At 43.0% G+C, this 19339-nt stretch overlaps 1 protein-coding gene across 10 annotated transcripts in view; it reads left to right on the forward strand.

Moving 5' to 3' along the window:
* The window catches only part of nrxn2b (neurexin 2b), a 699408-nt gene that overhangs the window by 257780 nt on the left and 422289 nt on the right, over positions 1 to 19339 (forward strand). For all 10 annotated transcript variants that reach the window (XM_069671763.1, XM_069671760.1, XM_069671756.1 and 7 more), the window contains 3 exons: positions 10074 to 10512; positions 12766 to 13149; positions 18321 to 18524. In XM_069671763.1, the coding sequence (XP_069527864.1) occupies positions 10074 to 10512; positions 12766 to 13149; positions 18321 to 18524 (1027 nt within the window). The remainder of the gene's footprint in view (positions 1 to 10073; positions 10513 to 12765; positions 13150 to 18320; positions 18525 to 19339) is intronic.

Genomic DNA, 19339 nt, shown 5'->3' on the forward strand with positions numbered 1-19339 from the left:
ATCTACTATGGCTGAACAAACAAAGAAAAGATCGATGACTACAGATACGACTTCAAAAATAAGTAAAAAACCCAAAGAAAAAGACACAAACTTGACGCTCAGATGAAGGCAAACAGTCTAAAAAGGAAAGCGACTGTTAAGAGTTACAACCGGGGCCAACCGTGGACGTCACACATGCAACACTGTCTGGATATCTGGAAAGGGTGTTCCCGCAATTACGGTTTATCGCCATAGGTGCCGCCAAAATCTTCGAGATTACAACTTTAAGATATTAAATTCTTGCATTGATCTAGTACTCCTTGCATGGGAGCCTCAGTGATTTGCTAATTGATCCTGTGAGGAACTTTTGGTTTGTGTTGATTTTGGCGCCCCCTGTGGACAAAGCCGTACCCCTGATCTCTTTGCTGAGTTTGTCTTGTACATGCTAAAGTGGTGGTTTTTAACAATAAATCCCATCCTGCTTTCTTTAACACTCACATACCACTCACTTAAAATTTTTGCCCTGGAAAATGTAAACAAAAACAGCATGCATTTAATCGCTCCATCTGACACCTACCCCCCGCCAGCAGTTTCAGGCATTAAAAATAACTATATAGTAAACATCTATCTTGTCACTGATGATCTGATTTGCTTTTGTAGGTCATATAGAGACATCAGAATTAATTTCAGTCAGTTTCATAACCAGTGAAGAACTCATCACAGGAGCTTTAATGTCTTTGATGCATTCACACAATGTGAGCAAAATGTGTGTTATACTTAAACTTACTGACATTACCCACAGGATATGATTACAAGGCTCTTCATATCCTATCATTTGATCCCTTATGCTACTATTAATAGGCTTCCACATAATAACTGTTGAGCCTGTTTACAGATCGTAAGAGGCTCCTTACAGCACGCTGCCATGCATGACATCCATCTAATCATTTTGATATCCCTCCTCTGATGGATCAGAGCTTTCTGTCTCTGTGAATCCGTCTCCATGCTTTGTCGCTAATTGAGCCCCCTAAATTTGCACCCGAAAGGTTGTCAAAGCTCAAATTTATAATTGCCAGTGCAACCTCTATAATTAAGGACTGGGAATACGGCAGAAAAAAGGCAGGAAGGGAAGAAAAAACCTTCCAAAAATGATCAGATACCTAATCCCAAATCACCACGATGCTGGTTCTTACATAACCTCTTTGTTTGGCAACATATTCATGTCATGTTGCTTATATGACAGATTCATATGACCTTCACATTAGTCCTGTGTCCCACTCTAGTTTTTGTAACGGTGTTCTTACTGGTCAGAAAGATGTTGTGTTTGAGCGAATGTTGAGCTTACTAGAAGCCTGAGCCGACTGGTAGTTTCAGCTGTTTTTCTTTGAGTCTTATGAGCTCAGCTTCCCAGCTGGGGTCAAGCTCTAATGACTTCATCAGCTGAACTGAGCCAGAAAGGTAACCACGCAGAAAGCCGCTGAGAAAACCTGCACAGAGAGTAACTGAGAGCGGCAGGTAGAGGAGTAGTAGTGGCTGAAAATAAAGAGGGAAGTAAGTGGTTGGGGGGCAGACGGCGGTGTGTTTCATCCTGTGCTAGTTCAGTGGCACAGCTCGGATTATCAGTGGTGTTATGGTCCGGGGCAAGGCTTTCATGCCGCCACCGTGGTCAAACGCCTTTGATACGCTTGGCTGGCACCCTCCAGGCAGCAGAAATCCAAAGGAAGAGCGCAGCAGAAGAAGAGTAAAAAGGCACCAAAAGAGGCACTGAAGCCCTATGAAGTTTTTATTTGCTATGTGTGTGCTCATACGTGTGTGTGTGTTCAAAGTCACCCACACGCCATGATCATACACTGTGTGATGTATGCATGTTTTTTCTCAGCTCCCAGTCAGAGTGGTGGGCTGTGAAATCAGCTCCCTCTTTCCCCCCCAGTCTTGTTTCCACAGATTCCTCTCTTCTGCACGTCACCATCTGTCTCTCCTCCAAAACCCCTCCGCCTCTCCATCTCCCTCCCAGACAGTGACCTTGCTATCGCCCATTTCACACTCCTCCCTCCGTGTCAGTCGTTCTCTCTCTGTCTCTCCCCCTCCTCAGTCTCCCCACCTCTCTCATCATTGCTCTCCTCCTTCTCTCATCTTGCCTTTCTCGGGGGCAGTTTTGTGTAATTAAGTCCATAGTAGCGCTGTTGGTAGGCCAGCTTTGCCACCCTGACGGCAAAATTAAAAATTGATTTCTTCGACTGATTCCATGCACTGGATGAATGCGCTCACCCTCCTCCCTGCCTTCACTCCTTCACTCTCTCTGCCTCTCTGCCTTCATATTTATGTTCTCTCTCTTCTTCTGCTGCTTCCTCCTAGACTCACCTTTGTTAATACAATCTTTTGGAGTCGCCCATCGCTTCCACTTACATCCCACCTACCGCAGGTCAACATTTATTTGAAACTTGTAGTTTGAAGTGTGCTGCTGCTGCAAAGCTTTGCCCTTTGCCCTTTCCAGTTTTCCTTCTTTATCACCAAGGCAACAGCAATCAGTGCAATGTATAGTACTGCTGAAAGTACATCACAAACTGCCAGTAAATGTCTCTAAAGATGCCAAATGTATTCAATATTCTCCATGTAAACATCTTAAAAGATTCATCTACCATTCTTGTGCAACATTTGTGCAAAATCAAGCAATTCTACGTAATATATGTGCTTCTCCAACTTTCAAACCCCAAGTCCATCAGGGAGAAATGATGATTAGTTTCTGTACTGCTGAACTGCAGGGTTTAGATTTGCAGAGTTTCTCAATGACAAAACAAATCAATGGAGTCACCCCTGAGGAAGGCTCTGGCATCAGCATCAGCTTTACTGTTAGTCGCAGTCCGTGTCTGAGCCTGGGTTTTTGCAGGATCACTCGAAGACTATTCTCACTCCCAAGTCATCAAAAACAGCAGCCTGGTCAGTGCCCCAACTCTTCAAAAAGTGTCATTTCTGGAAACTGCCCTCTTGTTTATTTATTTGGATGTTGCCCTGACGCTAGGTGACAGAGAATAAAGAGTGTGAATGTTTGCTTCTGGCCGGCAGTCAGGGTCAAAGGATAGGACAAACAGACACTAAACTTTCAGCCAGGAGACAGGGATTTTAAACAGATAATCAAAGTGGACTTCTTTCAAGAAGTTTACTGGCAGCTCCAGTTGTGTTTTAAGAGATAAAATGCTCTGCTTGAAATAATAAATTGTGTCTAATATGTTTTTTTTCTGCAAAATATGTTTAATTACCTTGTAAAAATCCTCCCAAGGCATCTCCTCCTTAAGAATTCCAGAAACGGCATAGGCCCCACCCACTATGCAAATTTCCACCGCCCCCTCTGTCGTGAAAACAAAACACGTCTCTGCCATCGTTTAGCAGCAACTTGTTGAAACTTAGCTTGAAATGTAGTATTTAGTCCTAGTAATGTTAACGTTAGTAGTCAGTAGTGAGTTTGCAAAAATTACGATGACGGTTACAGCTGGCTCGCACATCGCCAAAGTGGTTGCCATTGGTTGCACATAATTATATGCATAGCGTCACCCCGTCCATTAACGGGATTGGCTCCTTAGGTTTGTGACATCACAAACCCTGCCAATCTGAAAACGTGTTGTTCAGCCTGTCCTTGGTACACTGCAGTTTAAAAGCAGACAGGCCCAGCCATGGAGATGATGCTGCTGTTGTCCCTGATGTGTCTTGTAGCACATGAAGAACACCACCTGATGATGCTAATTATTTATTGCTAACATGAGTGGTTTATTAAAAAATCTAGCTGGACGTCATATATTTATTACAGCTCACTTGACCACGGAGTCTTAGATGGTCATATTTTGAAGCTTAGGGCCACAGACCGGAGCTGCTTATGAAACAACTTGATCATGATAAAATAATTTCGCTGACAATAATTCAACAAACACACAAAGACTGTGCTGCTCGACATTATTAACTCCGCTCAAGATTTCTAACTTTTTAAAACCCTTTGACAGTGCTCTTTTAATAAGTGGACAAAGCTGTCGAGCAGAATCGCCTCGTTAGATAAGCTGTCGAGAACTGCCCTCCCCAATACTGAGGAGGACATATTACAAATGTCTGTATAAAGCCAGACAGCCTCAAGGGCTTACAGATATGAAAGAGAGGCATATTTGGTGGAGATGCTGAGTCAGTACATGCAGTTATTCAGAACCTGCCCCTGACTGAGCGTAAATTGTCTTGGTCCTTTGCCTTGAACAAAGCCACAGATTATATGATACACCTTTCACAGTTGTCCCTGAATGCCTCACACACACACTTTAGTGCTCACATGCATTGTTCTGTCCCTCTGTTACCCTCATCTGTTAATCACCATCATCTCTGTATGTCTACCTTATTGCTGAACACCTCTACTTTCTATTTGTTTGCCTCGTTTTGCATTCTGCTTTGAGATTTTCGTAACCTCTCGCTTTTTCTCTCTTTTTCTATTTGTTTTCTTTTGCTTGAAGACTTTAGTGACTGTGAAACGGTAGCTTGTGACACACTTAATGACAGCAGCATTTTCAAGTCTTGCCCTTTTTGAAATTCAACAGTCTAAAGAACAAGCTAGATTAAGCCAAGCAGGTAGTAACTCTTGACTGACCAAGATCTGACGTTGTTACGTTGCTACGTTAACTTAGTTACCATGATAACCAACATAAACAAATGCTGTTTAAAGGAGCAGTTCACCCCTGGAAAAAGCCGCTGTCAGTCAAAGCTGGTGTTCTCTGTAATCGATAGAAGCAATAATATTTGAAATTGGCGCCATAGCTGTGGAGAAAGTTGTACAAGCAGCTCGTGGTTTCGCCCATTCTGCATTCCTACAGCACCCAGCATGCATTGCACCCCTCCCTCTGAAAGGAACGGCCCAGCAGGAGACGCTGTAGTGAAATACCCCCTTTATCGCTGCAGGCAATGGCTCAGAGCGGTACAGAATCCAAAATACGACAAGAATATACCATTGGATCGTCTAAAACATTTTCATGGCTGCAGTCTGCATTTCAAAGCTGACGATTTTGAACGAGACATGACATCAGAGGCAGGCGTCCTAGATTGAGGAAGTGTAGCTTAGTGAGCTCCGCCAGATGTAAAATGTGCCATCTGGTGTAGGTTTTCCAGGGCCCATTTGAGAAGCGGATGCATCCTCCAAAGGCACAGAGCCAAATAGCATTTTTTTCCCTTCCATAATGGCATTAGCTCCCCATAATAGCATGATCGGACTGAGGTCGCAAATCGGCGAACTGGCCCTTTAAAACAATACACATAAAGGCGATCATTACAAAAGCTCTGACATTGAACCAGAGGTCGCATGTAAAAGGTTCACACATGATCTAAACTGGCCTGGTCATAACTGACATGTTTGCAATTTACCACCTGCCATCTAAATCTAAAGAACATATCTATCAATAGCCAATCACAGCTGACGTTACAGCAAGCTAATTCTGGCTGCATGCCTTCATTGTTGCTCTGACATGTTGAACAAAATCCCTCTGACAGAAGTCAGTGACATTGAGAGCTGTCATGATAATCTCAGTTTGTGGCTGTGATGTCCCATTTCTGCCTAATCAACTAGTTTGAGCACATCAATGACCAAAAGACCAAAGCTCAGAGGCATGCCTTGTTTGGTGTTGATTAGTATGTTGAAAGACTTGTGCAGCCTTTATTTAAATATGTGTCGCTGAATGTATGTTATCACAGGCCGATGTTCAGATTTAGACTTGGCATTATAAGCTTTGCTACCAGCTCCCAGTTACTAATCAGCAGTGTGTCTTTTACACTAAAAATTAGTTCACAGCTGACCTTTTCAAGTATTAGGGATGTTTATAGAGGAAATCTGATGCAATTTAAAAATGTAAAGGCTCACCATCTCTTTACCATCCGAATATAAGAATATTTATTTCAAGCCAAACTGCTATTTAAAACCCGGGCTCTATCTTCAAGTGTTTAACCTTGTACACATCTCCATGTGGTGTTTCAAATGTGCTACAAGACACATCAGGGACAACATGAGCAGTCATCTCGATGGCAGGGCCTGTCTGCTTTTAAACTGCAGTGTACCAAGGACAGGCTGAACAACACAGTTTCAGACTAGCAGGGTTTGTGATGTCACAAACCTAAGGAGCCAATCCCGTTAATGGACGGGGTGACGCTACTGCACGAGCCAGCTGTAACTGTCATCATAATTTAACACATTTACTACATTTCAAGCGAGCTAAGTTTGAACAAGTTGCCACTAAATGATGGCAGAGACGCGTCTTGTTTTAACGCTGGAAGGGGCGTTTGGGAATTTGCGTAGTGGGCGGGGCCTATGCAGATTCAGGAATTATTAATGAGGGAGAAGGAGGAGAAGCATTGGGATGATTTTTTCAAGGTAATTAAACGTATTTTGCAGAAAAAAACACATCAGACACCATTTATTATTTCAAGCATAGCCTTATATATCTTGAACATGACTGGAGCTGCTCTTTAACATACGTGTTTAAATGACTTCTAGGTACAAAACTTTAGAAATGCTGCAGTTGATTGCTGCAGCCAGCAGCATTAAAGCACCACAGTCACACCATATGGTAAACAAACTAAGCAATCGATTTAGCCATAGACCAGAAACTGACGTGTTATGCAATGTCAAATTACTGTTTTTTAATGGAGTTTGGTGACTTTGAAGAGAGTGATGTAACAGCTGTTTCTAGCTCTGCAGGGATTCTTCCCATAATGTTGTCAGACTTATCAAAGAACAATCTGCAGACTTATTAAATAACAATCTGAGCCTGTCAGTGGAAAAATACAAGTACTTTTAGAAGCATACTTTTGCCTGCAGGCGTTAAATCACCGCCATTATGGTCATTTCGTGACTGCTGGCTAACGCGATCCACTGGGGCAAAGTCATTTCTGTCCCACAGGAAGTAAAAAAACAGGTATTAGGTTAGAAATAAGCGACTTCCCCTTTAGAATCTTGATATTTATTTACTACAAGTGGAATTAAGTGTGGATATCGGTGCTTCGGAAGCAATCAGGGCACAGTTATCATTAGGTGTCATATTCTCCGAAACAAGAATACCGCAGATGATTTAATGGAAATCTGCTCATTATCAGTGTTTCATCTGTCATTAACTCGTGTATTAATCAAGCTTACTGACCTAGCTATTATCATTAGGGATCATCCTCTCAGGGACACACACTGAATTTCACGGCTTCACTGAATCTGTAAGAAAATATGCTTTTAGCGACCAAAAGCTAGCTTAAACTTCGGCTGGTATTCAAACCAGTCTATTGAACGCTACTACAGATTCTTACTGGCTTAAAGTGGTTCCTGCCTCCTATATGTAGCTACATCCTGCATGAACCTTTGTAAAGGATAACTCATGCATAGGTATACAAAAATACGTCCTAAAAATAGATTAAACAAATCTTCTCCTCCCACCCACTGCCTGTCTTTTCACCTACTCCTCTCTGTTTCTAACACCTTAAGCCAGGCAAGCTCATGCCTTATTAGCTGCCAGTTTAGCCTCATCATAGATAATTACCAGGACTAATCTCTGCTAATGACAACATTATAAGGTGTACAGTACATGCAGCAGCATGGTGAATACGGGAGATAACCAATAGCGGCTTAAGTTCAAGAATAACCCTGCATATCTGCTTCATGCTGTGCTGTGCGTAGGTGTGCAGTTTGACAGAGACGGCGTCGAGAGAGATGTGTAGAGAGGGAGAGCGAGAGAGTTTGGAGATTGGAGGATGTTTGGAAGAGAAACTGTGAGAGACGATGAAGGATGACAGCAGCGGGCAGGTGAAATTGGATATTCAAAAACCAATACAGTGAACTGCATCACACAAGACGAGCCGGTGGTTCAAATCTGAAAACAATAAAAGCAAACGCAAATGGTGACTTCAGACCTAGATGGTTAAGCATCAGTTCTTTTTTTGTACTTGGGGTAAGCACAGGGTTTACAGGTATACAGCCAAAATATATGTATAATAAATAAACAAGGATTCTATCAGTAGATGCATTTTGAAGTCCTCAAATTTTCCCCTTAAAGGAGCAATTCTCCCCTGGAACAAGCGACGATCAGTCAGAGCTGGTGTTCTCTGTAATCGACAGAAGCAATAATATTTGAAATTAGCACCATAGCTGTGCAGAAAGATGTACAAACAGCTCCAAACATTCCTACAACACCCAGCGTGCATTGCGCCCCTCCCTCTGAAAGGAACGGCCCAGCGAGAGATGCTGGAGTGAAATACTACCGTTTTCGCTGCAGGCAACGACTCAGAATGGGACAGAATCCAACATATGACGAGAATATACCGGTGGATCGTTTAAGAATTCTTCAGGTCTGCAGTCTACATTTCAAACCTGACCTGAGACATGACATCGGAGGCGGGCGTCCTAGATTGAGGAAGTGTAGTTGAGCAAGCTCCCTGGCTTTCCAGGGCCCATTGGAGAAGCGGATAGCGTCCTCCAAAGGCACAGAGCGATGTTGCATTTTTCTACCTGCCATAATGGCATTAGCTCCCCATAATAGCATGATAGGACTGAAATTGAAAATCGGCATACTGACCCTTTAAACATCGGTTCTTCTGCTTTGTACTTGGGGTAAGCGGGGGGTTTGCATGCATACAAAGAAAATCTATCACAGTAGATGCAGATTTAAGTCGTCAAATTTTCCCCTTGAAGTTGAATCCTTGCAGAAATGATTTGGTTTTGTTAACTGTTTGCTCAAAAAGCTTTAAACTCTTTGCTAGTCTTTGTAGTCATTGTCTGCCAAAAGGATTGGAAATCAATGGCTATCTGGAGGGTAAAAAAATATAAGATAGTGTGTACTTAATCAGTTTACAATTACGAGAAAACAACTTAAATGTTGCTCCCTTCAAAGGAAGAGCCCCAAACGCGAAGAGTCGGTGGCTTTGCTGTGTCTTAACTCAACAATTTACCAATGTGCTACTGCTGCCTGGATCAAACCTGTGACTTACCAATAACCTCTTAGCTGTGACTGCAAAATAAAATAGAAATGTAGAGCCGTCCTTTTTCTTCTCAGTTACCTGTCAGGGAGTTTGTGTGGGTGTTTGAGAGAGCGTGAAGAGGGCTATAATCACGAGAGAAGGTAAACACACAAACAAACGCAGAGACCTCAGCTGCTGCACACTATTACCTTGAGGACGGCCTCTCAAAACGATGTCTACAGAGTGTTCAACAAATAAAAGGAAAACTAAAACTATGAAAGACAAGGATAATTTACTTTGCCTTCAGCACTTAATCCATTATGAATGCACACAGTGAGGCGCAGACACACACTTTAAGCTGTAACAATACAGCCGTGTCTCATCAAAGGCTGCTGGAGACATTTGCATTAAAGCTGTAGGCAACGTTCACTTCCCCCTGCGTCTGTATTTCCCCCCGGAGCTCTTTAGTTTTTTCACATTTGTTGAGCACACACAGAGATGTTTCTGAGGTGCCGCTTTTTACCACAACAAATAATTTGTACTGTTTATTGATTTGACCGAGAGTTGAGAGTTTTTTTTTTACAGTGCAGATCAGAGCTTGATACTCTGGTGCACCCACACAACATCAACACTCACAGACATCAGTAGAGTCAATAAAAGCGTGCCCTAGGCAACTCGGTGGCCCCAAGTGGCTGCTCAGTGTTTGATTTTTCAAAGTGTGAAGGATTTCCGTACAAAATCCTGGAACATCAGTAAACCGAGCGCTCATCTGACCTAAATTTCTTGTTAGGGGATCCTGGGTTAGAGATGAAACAGCAGCTTCCATAGCACGTTGTATCAGCGTTACTGCTGTTTCAAGAGAAAGTCGTGCATTTCATTCATGTTCTGATTCATCATTTGCTGACAGGATTTCCCAGCAGCCTCTATAACTGACACTTGAAATTAATTTGGGTAATTAGGATGCATCTGCAGGCTCTCAGAGTTATGGACAGAATGTTTGCTTCTGTTGCAGCTGCTTTTTGGCATTAGAAAGGTCCATATTGAAACAATAATGCCATTTTTAAATCCACAATCACATCACTGCCACTATTACAAAAAGAAATGATAAACCTGTAACAACTTCATGTCTCTTTGCTCTTCAGGTGGTTTACAAGAACAACGACTTTAAGCTGGAGCTGTCACGGCTGGCAATCGAGCGCGACCCCAAGATCACCCTGAACGGTGACCTGGTGTTCCGCTGCGAGGATGTAGCAGCCCTGGACCCTGTCACTTTCGAGACCCCCGAGTCCTACATCTCCCTGCCCAAGTGGAACACGAAGAAGACTGGATCTATCTCTTTCGACTTCCGCACCACGGAGCCCAGCGGCCTCCTGCTGTTCAGCCATGGCCGCCCCCAGGGGCCCAAAGAGCAGAAGCCCGGCAGGGAGCTGAAGACCGATTACTTTGCCATGGAGTTGCTGGACGGGTATTTGTACCTGCTGATTGATATGGGCTCTGGGAAAACAAAGCTGAAGGCCAGCAACAAGAAGGTCAATGACGGGGAATGGTGCCATGTGGATTTCCAGAGGGAAGGGAGGAAAGGTGAGTGGTGCTTTAAACTTCTGAGACCGACAGCTGATCCTGCATTCACCGTTTGAATGCAATCTGATTGTTTTTTACATTCACCATCCGCTTTTTGACTTGAAGTGCCAGAATGACGTCAATCCGATATTTGTAACATTTCTTTACTTCCCATCGACCTGTAAACAAATTACCGTCGTCGCAGTTTGGCAGAAAATAATAATTTGTTGCTACTACACGATATTTTACAAAAGCAAAAATGTGCACTTGGACTGAAAGTTTTATTTCCAACTCCAATAGCTTCTTTAGGCTGCAATTATATAGCACAGCTGAAGAGAGGCAGGAAATAGGGGGAGGAGAGAGTGGGAGTTGACATGCACCAAATGATCAGTGCATGTCAACCTGTGATCAGTGCATTGAGGACTGTAGCCTCTAATCACGGGGCGCCTGCTCTACCCACTGAGCTAAATCAGCGCCCCTACAGGTCGCAAACTTGAAGAGTTCATGGACTAAGAGGACAAAGATAGAGTCAAAGATCTGTGGGTCACAGAAAGGAACCTGAATTGGCAACATTTTTAAAACATACCATTAATGATACGTCAAGTGGCATTTGTTAAAGGAGTATTCCGGTATTTTTACATCAATCAAATTGTATTTGTATAGCGCCAAATCATAACCAACGTTATTTCAAGACACTTGAGATATGACTAGACCGTACTCTTTTTTTATATTATTTAGAGAGAGACCCACCATGAGCAGCACTTAGCAATATTTGGCAACAGTGGCAGGAAAACTTTTTGAAAGGCAGAAACCTCAAACAGAACCAGGCTCATGTTGAACCACCTGCCTCGACTGGAAGGCTGAATATCCAACCCTATTTTCTTTAACCTATTTTGGGGTGAAATGACTAATAGGTACTTTTTTTTCTTTTTTGGATAGCTCAAGTAGACTGCTTCAGCCAGCAGTAATGGCTGCAACTTAACCTGTCAGGGAAAATGCACCAATCAAAGTACTCAAGTCTACTAAAAGTGTTTTGTTTTTGTCCAATAATGGGAGATTTTTTTCCAAGATGTCATACATCAATACATAAAGAACTTCTACAGAGATAGACCTTTTTGTTCAGGTATGATTCCGTTCCAGAAACAGTTCTTATTGCTGTCTTCAAAGCCACCAGACTCCACAGACAAAAACAGCAATTTAACCTAATAGAACACAGGAGTTGCTGATCTACGCTAGTAACTAGTTAGTTAGTGTTCTTTTTGTGTTGGATCTGATGTAACACTTTAAACAGCTCACACAACAATACAAAGCAAATAACTAGTTGAGGCAGCAGTAGACCAACAACTCCCGGTTTCTGCCAGGTAAAATGGCTGTTTTAATGAACTGAGTCTGGTGGCTTTAATTGGGATGATTGTGTTTAAAAAATTCCAGAATTCACCTTTAACATATTTTAGTTGTATACCTTGTTGTAATGTTTCAACTTCTTTGACTCCTTGCGGGCAAAAACAACAGCATCTGCAAGCTTTAACTTGTGGTGTCTGATGAATGGTCTGTAGGTGGGCGAGCACCTTGGACATTATATCTCCCCCTAATGACGTCTTATAATGAGGAAGGGTGTGAATGAACGTCTGTGTGTGTGTGTGTTTGTGTGCGCGCATGCATGTGATCTCACTGCTGCTCCTGCTGTAATTGGCTTTTAATAGAAAATTAAGACGGAGTCGTTAATCACAGAACGAGAGAGGGGCCTTTTGTTTCACCCACTCCCTGCTGCATTCTGCTTCCCTTCTCCTCCATTTAGCCTATTACAGACACATTAGACACACACACACATACATACACACACACACTTCCTGCACATACACACACAGTCATCTATTCTCTTTGTCTTTTGTATGTCACCCTGTCTGTGTTCTATGTCCCTAAATTGTCCACTTACTGCCCCTCCCATCCCACCGTTCACTTACTTGCCCACTCAGTCAGACACTTGACCCCCAACCCACCCCTTCACTCACCTATTCAGACCACACACTTCTTCAATTAGTGTCTTTGGGTCATTAAAACACACTTTGAATAAAGGTGCATGCTCAGACATACACAAACACACACAGACGTTGCTTCCCTTTTGTGTTTACATAGCTGAAGTGTGGCAAATGTGTATTTGCATGTATTTAAGAATAAATTAAGGTTGTATTAAATTGTAAAAATATATATATACATAGTGAATCTTTGCCTAATAATTGCCTGCTAATTTATGCCTGTGTTTCTGTCTTTTAGGATCCATCTCCGTCAACAGTCGCAGCATGCCCTTCAGCTCCCCAGAGGGCAGTGAAATCCTGGACCTGGACAGTGACATGTACCTGGGCGGGCTGCCCGAGTCTAAGTCCGACCTCATCCTGCCGCCTGAGGTCTGGACAGCGCTGCTCAACTACGGCTACGTAGGCTGCGTCCGAGACCTCTTCATCGACGGCAAGAGCCGCGACGTCCGCCGTCTGGCAGAGATCCAGAGCGCGCTCGGCGTCAGCAGTTTCTGCACCCGCGAACTGCAGAAGCGCTGCAGCAGCGCCCCCTGTGGCAATGCAGGTCTGTGCAAGGAGGGCTGGAACCGCTACATATGTGACTGCACCGGCACCGGGTTCCTGGGTACCAACTGTGAGATAGGTAAGGAAGGGGTGTTTAAGGTATTTATGGGTTTATTTATAGGTATGGGGATCTTTAAGGTCTTATTAAAGGTTTTTAACATCCAATTTAATCTCTTGGATGTGGATTTTAGTTACTTAGTACAAGTTTCCATTGTACTACGCTTGTTGAGTAATATTGCCAATCACGTATCACCAGGCTGTGGCGTATGCAGGAAAAACAGTCCGTGTGGAGAGCTGTTTAAGCTAACCGCTGGCTACACCGCACACGCCCGACATGTTCACCGCTGTCCACAAAGGCTATATCGTCATCAGACTATAGCTGATGGGATCTGAGATTGCATCGAACTTAATGCTACAAAAGAAATGAAACTGTATCGTCACAAACAGCACACACAAACTGCCACAATAACCTTTGTAAGAACATAATAGAATAGAATATAATGCCTTTATTGTCATACAAGTAACAGAATTTCCTGTGCATTTCCTAAAACAAATATTGGCTCTAGTATTAATTAACGTTCACTACATTCCCACATGCACTCTATCACACATGCATATGCATATACTAGGGATATTATCGGCACATTATCAGTATCTGCAGATAATGGCTTGAAAATTACATATCGGCATCGGCAGATATGTCATTTATCTGCTGATATTTTCCACCGATAAAACAACGTTTTAATTCCGCCTTGAAGCTTGATGATTCCCGTAAAAAGCTTGACATAATGCTACGACATTATCTCCGCGTGAGTGTGCAAGAGTGCACACTGCCTGTGCAAAGTTATAAACAATATACAAAGACTAAAAAGTCACAGAAAGTTTCACTTCTTCACTAACTTTCACAACTCTTCACTAGCTAACAGTTAGCTCACATTCTCGTCATTTGACCGGTCTTAACAACATCAAACACGCCGAAAATGTGTATAACATAAACATCAGTGCAAAACCGAGGTAAATATTCATGTACGCACACACAACAATAAGAGTCCGTCAGCGACCACTGATCTGGTCTCCTTAGTAGGTGCAGTAAACAAGTCCGGGCATGTCTCCCTTATTGCCGTGTTTCGGGGGGATGCTGCATTCAGGTGCGCACAGACACGTGACCTTTTGTACAACGCCTCTTTGTGAAGAAGGGTGCAAGATGTCTGTGGTATGGCCACTACAATTAGAGCAGGCATGATATCAGTTCCACTACAGGGGAGACTTGATGTTCTCTGTATTTAGGTGGAAAAAAAAAATGTGCCTAATATATCGATATCGAAATCGGCAATCTGCAAATAGGGTTGGAATATATCAGCAAAAAATCCAATATTGTGCTTCCCTAACAAAAGCAATACTATAAAAAAGATATATAAAAACGAAGTGCAAGTGTATGCTGAACATTTGTTATGTATTACATAACACTTTTTTAGTTATTATTGCTTATCATAAAGATATAATAGCACATTAAGTTTAATTTCACATTAAATATTATTGCACATCGTTACAATCTTATTGTTTCATTGAAGCAAAAAATTACCTTTCAAAATCAAGCTATTGTACATTACAGTGTATAAAGAAGTGATCGCAGATGGACAAAACATGGAGCAATGAAATGTTCTAAATCATTACATGTTGTACACTCTGTCCAATAAAAGCAGAGCAGAGAAACAAGTGTATGATCATTTGAGCGGAATGAGCATTTCCACACATTTGACGACTAACCGCCTTGTATTTGACACAACCAAACAGCTGCTGTATAGTAGGAGTAAGAGCCCCACAGGGAGCTAGTATATGCGAACCAAATGCCACCGGAGGCTGGGTGGCATTAGGGTCTGCTGGTTGGGAGGAGGGGTTGAATCAAGGCAAGCAGAAGCAGTGTGGCAGAGCAGCCAGGCCTACTGCCGCCATCTGTGCCAGTCACGCAAACCCAGGTGGCTCATACGCAACAGCGAGGGGAGGTGAGCCAGTCAAATAGCCCCACGTACGTCTGATTCATCCCAATTAGCTGCAGACGACTCGCTTCATGGTTTGTCTTTGCACGTCCGCGGGGTTGAGTGAGCCATGACAGTATGGGATTTTGAGGGACAAGGAGGGTAATGAGGGAAGGAGAGATTGGATTCAAATCAGGACAGTGGAGGTAGAGGATGAAATGTCTCTATTTTGAAGGGTGATATTTTTAACAGTTTTGTCTTTGGGTGCTCAGCTGACAGGTGCTGTTTCAGTGATGCTCTTCTGACATCTAGCGGAGGTTTGTGCTACTGCAGGCTGCTTTTCTCCTAAACCAGCCACGTACAGTATTCCTCTGTGTCAACAGACTGAGTGAATAGATTAACAGAGTGTAAGAACAATCAATGATATTGACTAGAGGACGGAAACCCAGAGGGCAGAACATGATGCCTGTAAGCCACATATAATGAGAAGCATTAATGCTGTTTTGAGCTGGTGTTAGGTTGTTAATTCATACTGTTTGTGTGCTATAGATTGTTTTGAATGATCGTTAGAATGATGCTGCATTGGGATTGTATCACAATTTTATGTCTGTTATAGAAGACGAGCTCAGTGTGTGTGAATATGCATGTTTTAGCATGATTTTATTTGTTCGCTCTGAAACCTAGCTTATTTAAGTTCCCCTGTGACAGTGACTCATGTTCGCCCGTGGTGACACATCGACCCACACTGCAAAAATAAGAGCAGCACTCAGGGAACTGTCACATTACACAGCAGTCTATTTATGGCATGGCTGATTCTCCAGAGACTAACTGTGGCGACACCTCGTGTGAATAAGGCTGTACTGGGAACCAGACTCGCTGTAGTTGTTGACATTTTTCCAAGCTTGATGAGAGAAGGATTCTGGATTCATTAGAAACATTTCGTGCGGTTACCTTTTTTATAATAATGGATGTTTTTATTTTCTGCTCAGGGTGGTAGATTTGTCACCTCATGAGAAGTTATTAGGTATCAAAGAAGTCCTGTGCTGCACAATGGAGCAGTGGTTAGCGCTGTTGCCTCACAGCTACAAGGTTACTGGTTTGAATCCCGGGTCAGACGTAGGGGGCCTCTCTGTGTGGAGTTAGCATGTTCTCCCCATGCATGCGTGGGTTCCCTCTAGGTACTCTGGCTTCCTCCCACAGTCCAAAGACATGCTCGTTAGGTTCATCGGTGACTCTAAATTGCCCGTAGGTGTGAGCCTGAAAGGTTGTCTGTCTCTATGTGTCAGCCCTGTGATTGACTGGCGACCTGTCCTGGGTGTACGGACTGTGACCAGGAGAAGCCGTATAGATAATGGATGGATGGATTAACAAACTGGCGTGGCAGCTAACATGAATGTGGATTACAAAGACACAAAAAGAGACCATGTCTTTGGGGGTGTACTCCACACTCTGTCATCAAACTTTCAAACCCGCTCACACGCCTGACAAGAACATCTGTGATTGAGTTTTGTCTTTTGATCTCTGTGATGTTCTTTCAGTTTCCAGACAGTCATGGCTTTGATCATCGTTCAAACCGTGTGTTCCCTTGATCTTATGTAGTAGATATCCAGAAACACCTATTTTGACAGATGATTCTATATTTGTCCTTGGTACATTTGAAGCTGTTGAAAGGTCTGGGACCTGTTTACACCTGGTATAAACACGCATCCTGGGTGATCAGATAACTGTAAGGAAGTCCGTTCACACCCAGCTTTGGAATGTGTCTGCACATGTGATGTATCTGCACATAAACACATGATTTTTATATAACACAGCTGTGTTAAATACTTGATTCTGATTGGTTAATTACGGCATTCCGAGGTCTGCTATTTCTCGATAACAGACTGTTGCTATGAAGAACAGACCTTTGCTAGGGATGTGGCTCTAATCACACAATCTGGAGGACTAACTGTAATAATAAAAATCCGCCGAAGAAGTCGAGCCACTAAGAAGTCCGATAAATTTGATGTTGGTTTGTAGACAGAGGGAAAAAAGAAAGGAGACATAACAGCGGAGAGAAAGCAATAAAGGTTAAATAATGCAACAACTGAAGGCTACGACAGAGAGATCTGCAAAACTGAAGACGGCACATGAAGTAAACATTTAACCGAACACAGTACGGGATACGGCGGTGTTTAAAGACGGTGAAGGGAAAAGAAACTGTCAACAGACTCTTGACAGTGACCTGCGGTCCTGTTCATCTTGTCTTACTTCACCATCAGTGGAAATGTTTCCTTTTAATGTGAGTAAAAACAGCTAGCTTAGCTTATTTTAGGAAGGCTACAGAGATAACGATAACCATTGCTATGGACACAGCTCTCACTCTGAGTGTCACGCTCCTGGAGAGCTACCTTCCTGCATGCTTTAGGTTTCTCTGCACTCTAACACACCTGATGTTTTGCTCATTATCAATCCCCTGAGAAGCTTCAGTTGGTTCATAACGAGTTTTTGCAAGTAAATAGCCGTGTAAAACGCTAAGGAACCTTTCATGGTGAGACAAGTCTTGCTCACCCTGTCAGGGTTCCATTCCGCGATAACAACCTGCTCACTATACATTATCCCTTAAATATAAACCATCAGTGCTAAAAAGAAGTGCAGCAAAGAGAGATGAGCATGCACATTTTCTTCTGTATTTTTCTGCATGTTCTACTCAAAGGCATACGTCTTGAAATCAGGAATTTCACAAGGCGTAGTGAAAAAGAATTATTCAGGCAAGAATGATGGAGGCTAGGCGGACCCATCACACACACATGCACACGCTGCCATCTGCAGCCCCGACCAGAACCGAGGTGGTTGAAACAATCGGATCGGATCACCAAGGATGCATGTTAATGCCAGGTGTAAACAGGGGATAACACAGAACAACTTATATAATGTAATGACATACAGAATGGCATACAGATACACTTTCTTTTTATTTTCTATGAGACTAAGTCTGTTTCAAATCTAGTTTTAAGTGGACTTGATGTGTTTCGTGAAAACATAAAATAGGAAGTTAATAATTTAGGATAGAAATAGGATAATTTAATAAGCTTCAATGTGATTGCAGCCTTTCTTTAACTGATTTGACCGATGCCTCAACTTGGCTGTCTCGACTGATCTGTCATATCCAAAAAGAGCTTAATTCCAAAGTTCTCGGTTCATCTGAGTCTCGACCACTTTAAAAAGCATCCCTTCCTCTCTAATGTGTCATCCACTCTTTCACCCCCATGTCCTCTCCCTCACCCCTATCCAGAGGCGACGGTGCTGAGTTACGACGGCAGCATGTACCTGAAGATCATCATGCCGGTCACCATGCACACGGAGGCGGAGGATGTGGCAATGCGCTTCATGTCTCAGCGGGCGTACGGTCTGCTCATGGCCACCACCTCCAAGGAGTCGGCGGACACCCTGCGGCTGGAGCTGGACGGAGGCCGCATCAAGCTCACTGTGAACCTCGGTAGGCCAGTGTTATCCATCGTGGATGCCCCTGCTAACCTTTCCCTGACCATCCCTTGTCTCCTCATCTCCACTCTGTAGTTTAGCATTTACTGCTGAACATAGAAGGGTTGACATTTTGATTTTCACTCCATTATTATGACCATTTTCAGACAGTCGAGTGGGAAAAAGCTTCTGAATTTGTCTCTCAGTAAAGTCAGATTTCTTTTGGAAGCTAATAAGTTAGCTATAAACTTGCATATTTGTTAAAATGTTTAATTCCAACAGAGCACAAAGGATATTTATTGAAGAAAACTGAGGTACAAATGCAGAAACTTCTCCTCCACAAACTGACAAAGTGCTTGCTGCAGGAATATAAACCTGAGAGTAAAAATGCAAAGCTATCTCCAGAGCAGTCATTTCCCCCTCTGCAGGGAGCCACCCTGCAGTCATACTGTGCTCCATATTCTTTGACCCTCGGTCCAATCTCATATTCTCTGCCTTCATCCCCATCTTTTTGTTCCCCCATGAAGCCCCATAGCACCTACTCTCGTTAAAAGTTCCATCTCAAACAGCAGCCCTGGCCCTGGATCCTGAGCCTTAACCCACCAACCTGTCTCTACAAGCTTAAAGGTGGCTGTTCCCCTGTCTTGCTCCTCCTCATGAGTCTGCTATACTCCCCTTTTTCTGAGGGCTTCACTTTTGCCCAGCAACAGTGCTTAGAGGTAAAAGGAATTCACATCATAAGTAATTACAGATTAGCTCAGAGAACATGGCGGTATAAAGAGGTCTTAAAGCCGTCTTAATGGGATGAAGGTCAGTGGAATTGTAGAACAG

The sequence above is a fragment of the Semicossyphus pulcher genome, unplaced genomic scaffold (genome assembly GCF_022749685.1).
Source record: "Semicossyphus pulcher isolate SPU_LCO1_2020_fin unplaced genomic scaffold, fSemPul1.0.p SCAF_21, whole genome shotgun sequence".
Taxonomy (NCBI): Eukaryota; Metazoa; Chordata; class Actinopteri; order Labriformes; family Labridae; genus Semicossyphus; species Semicossyphus pulcher.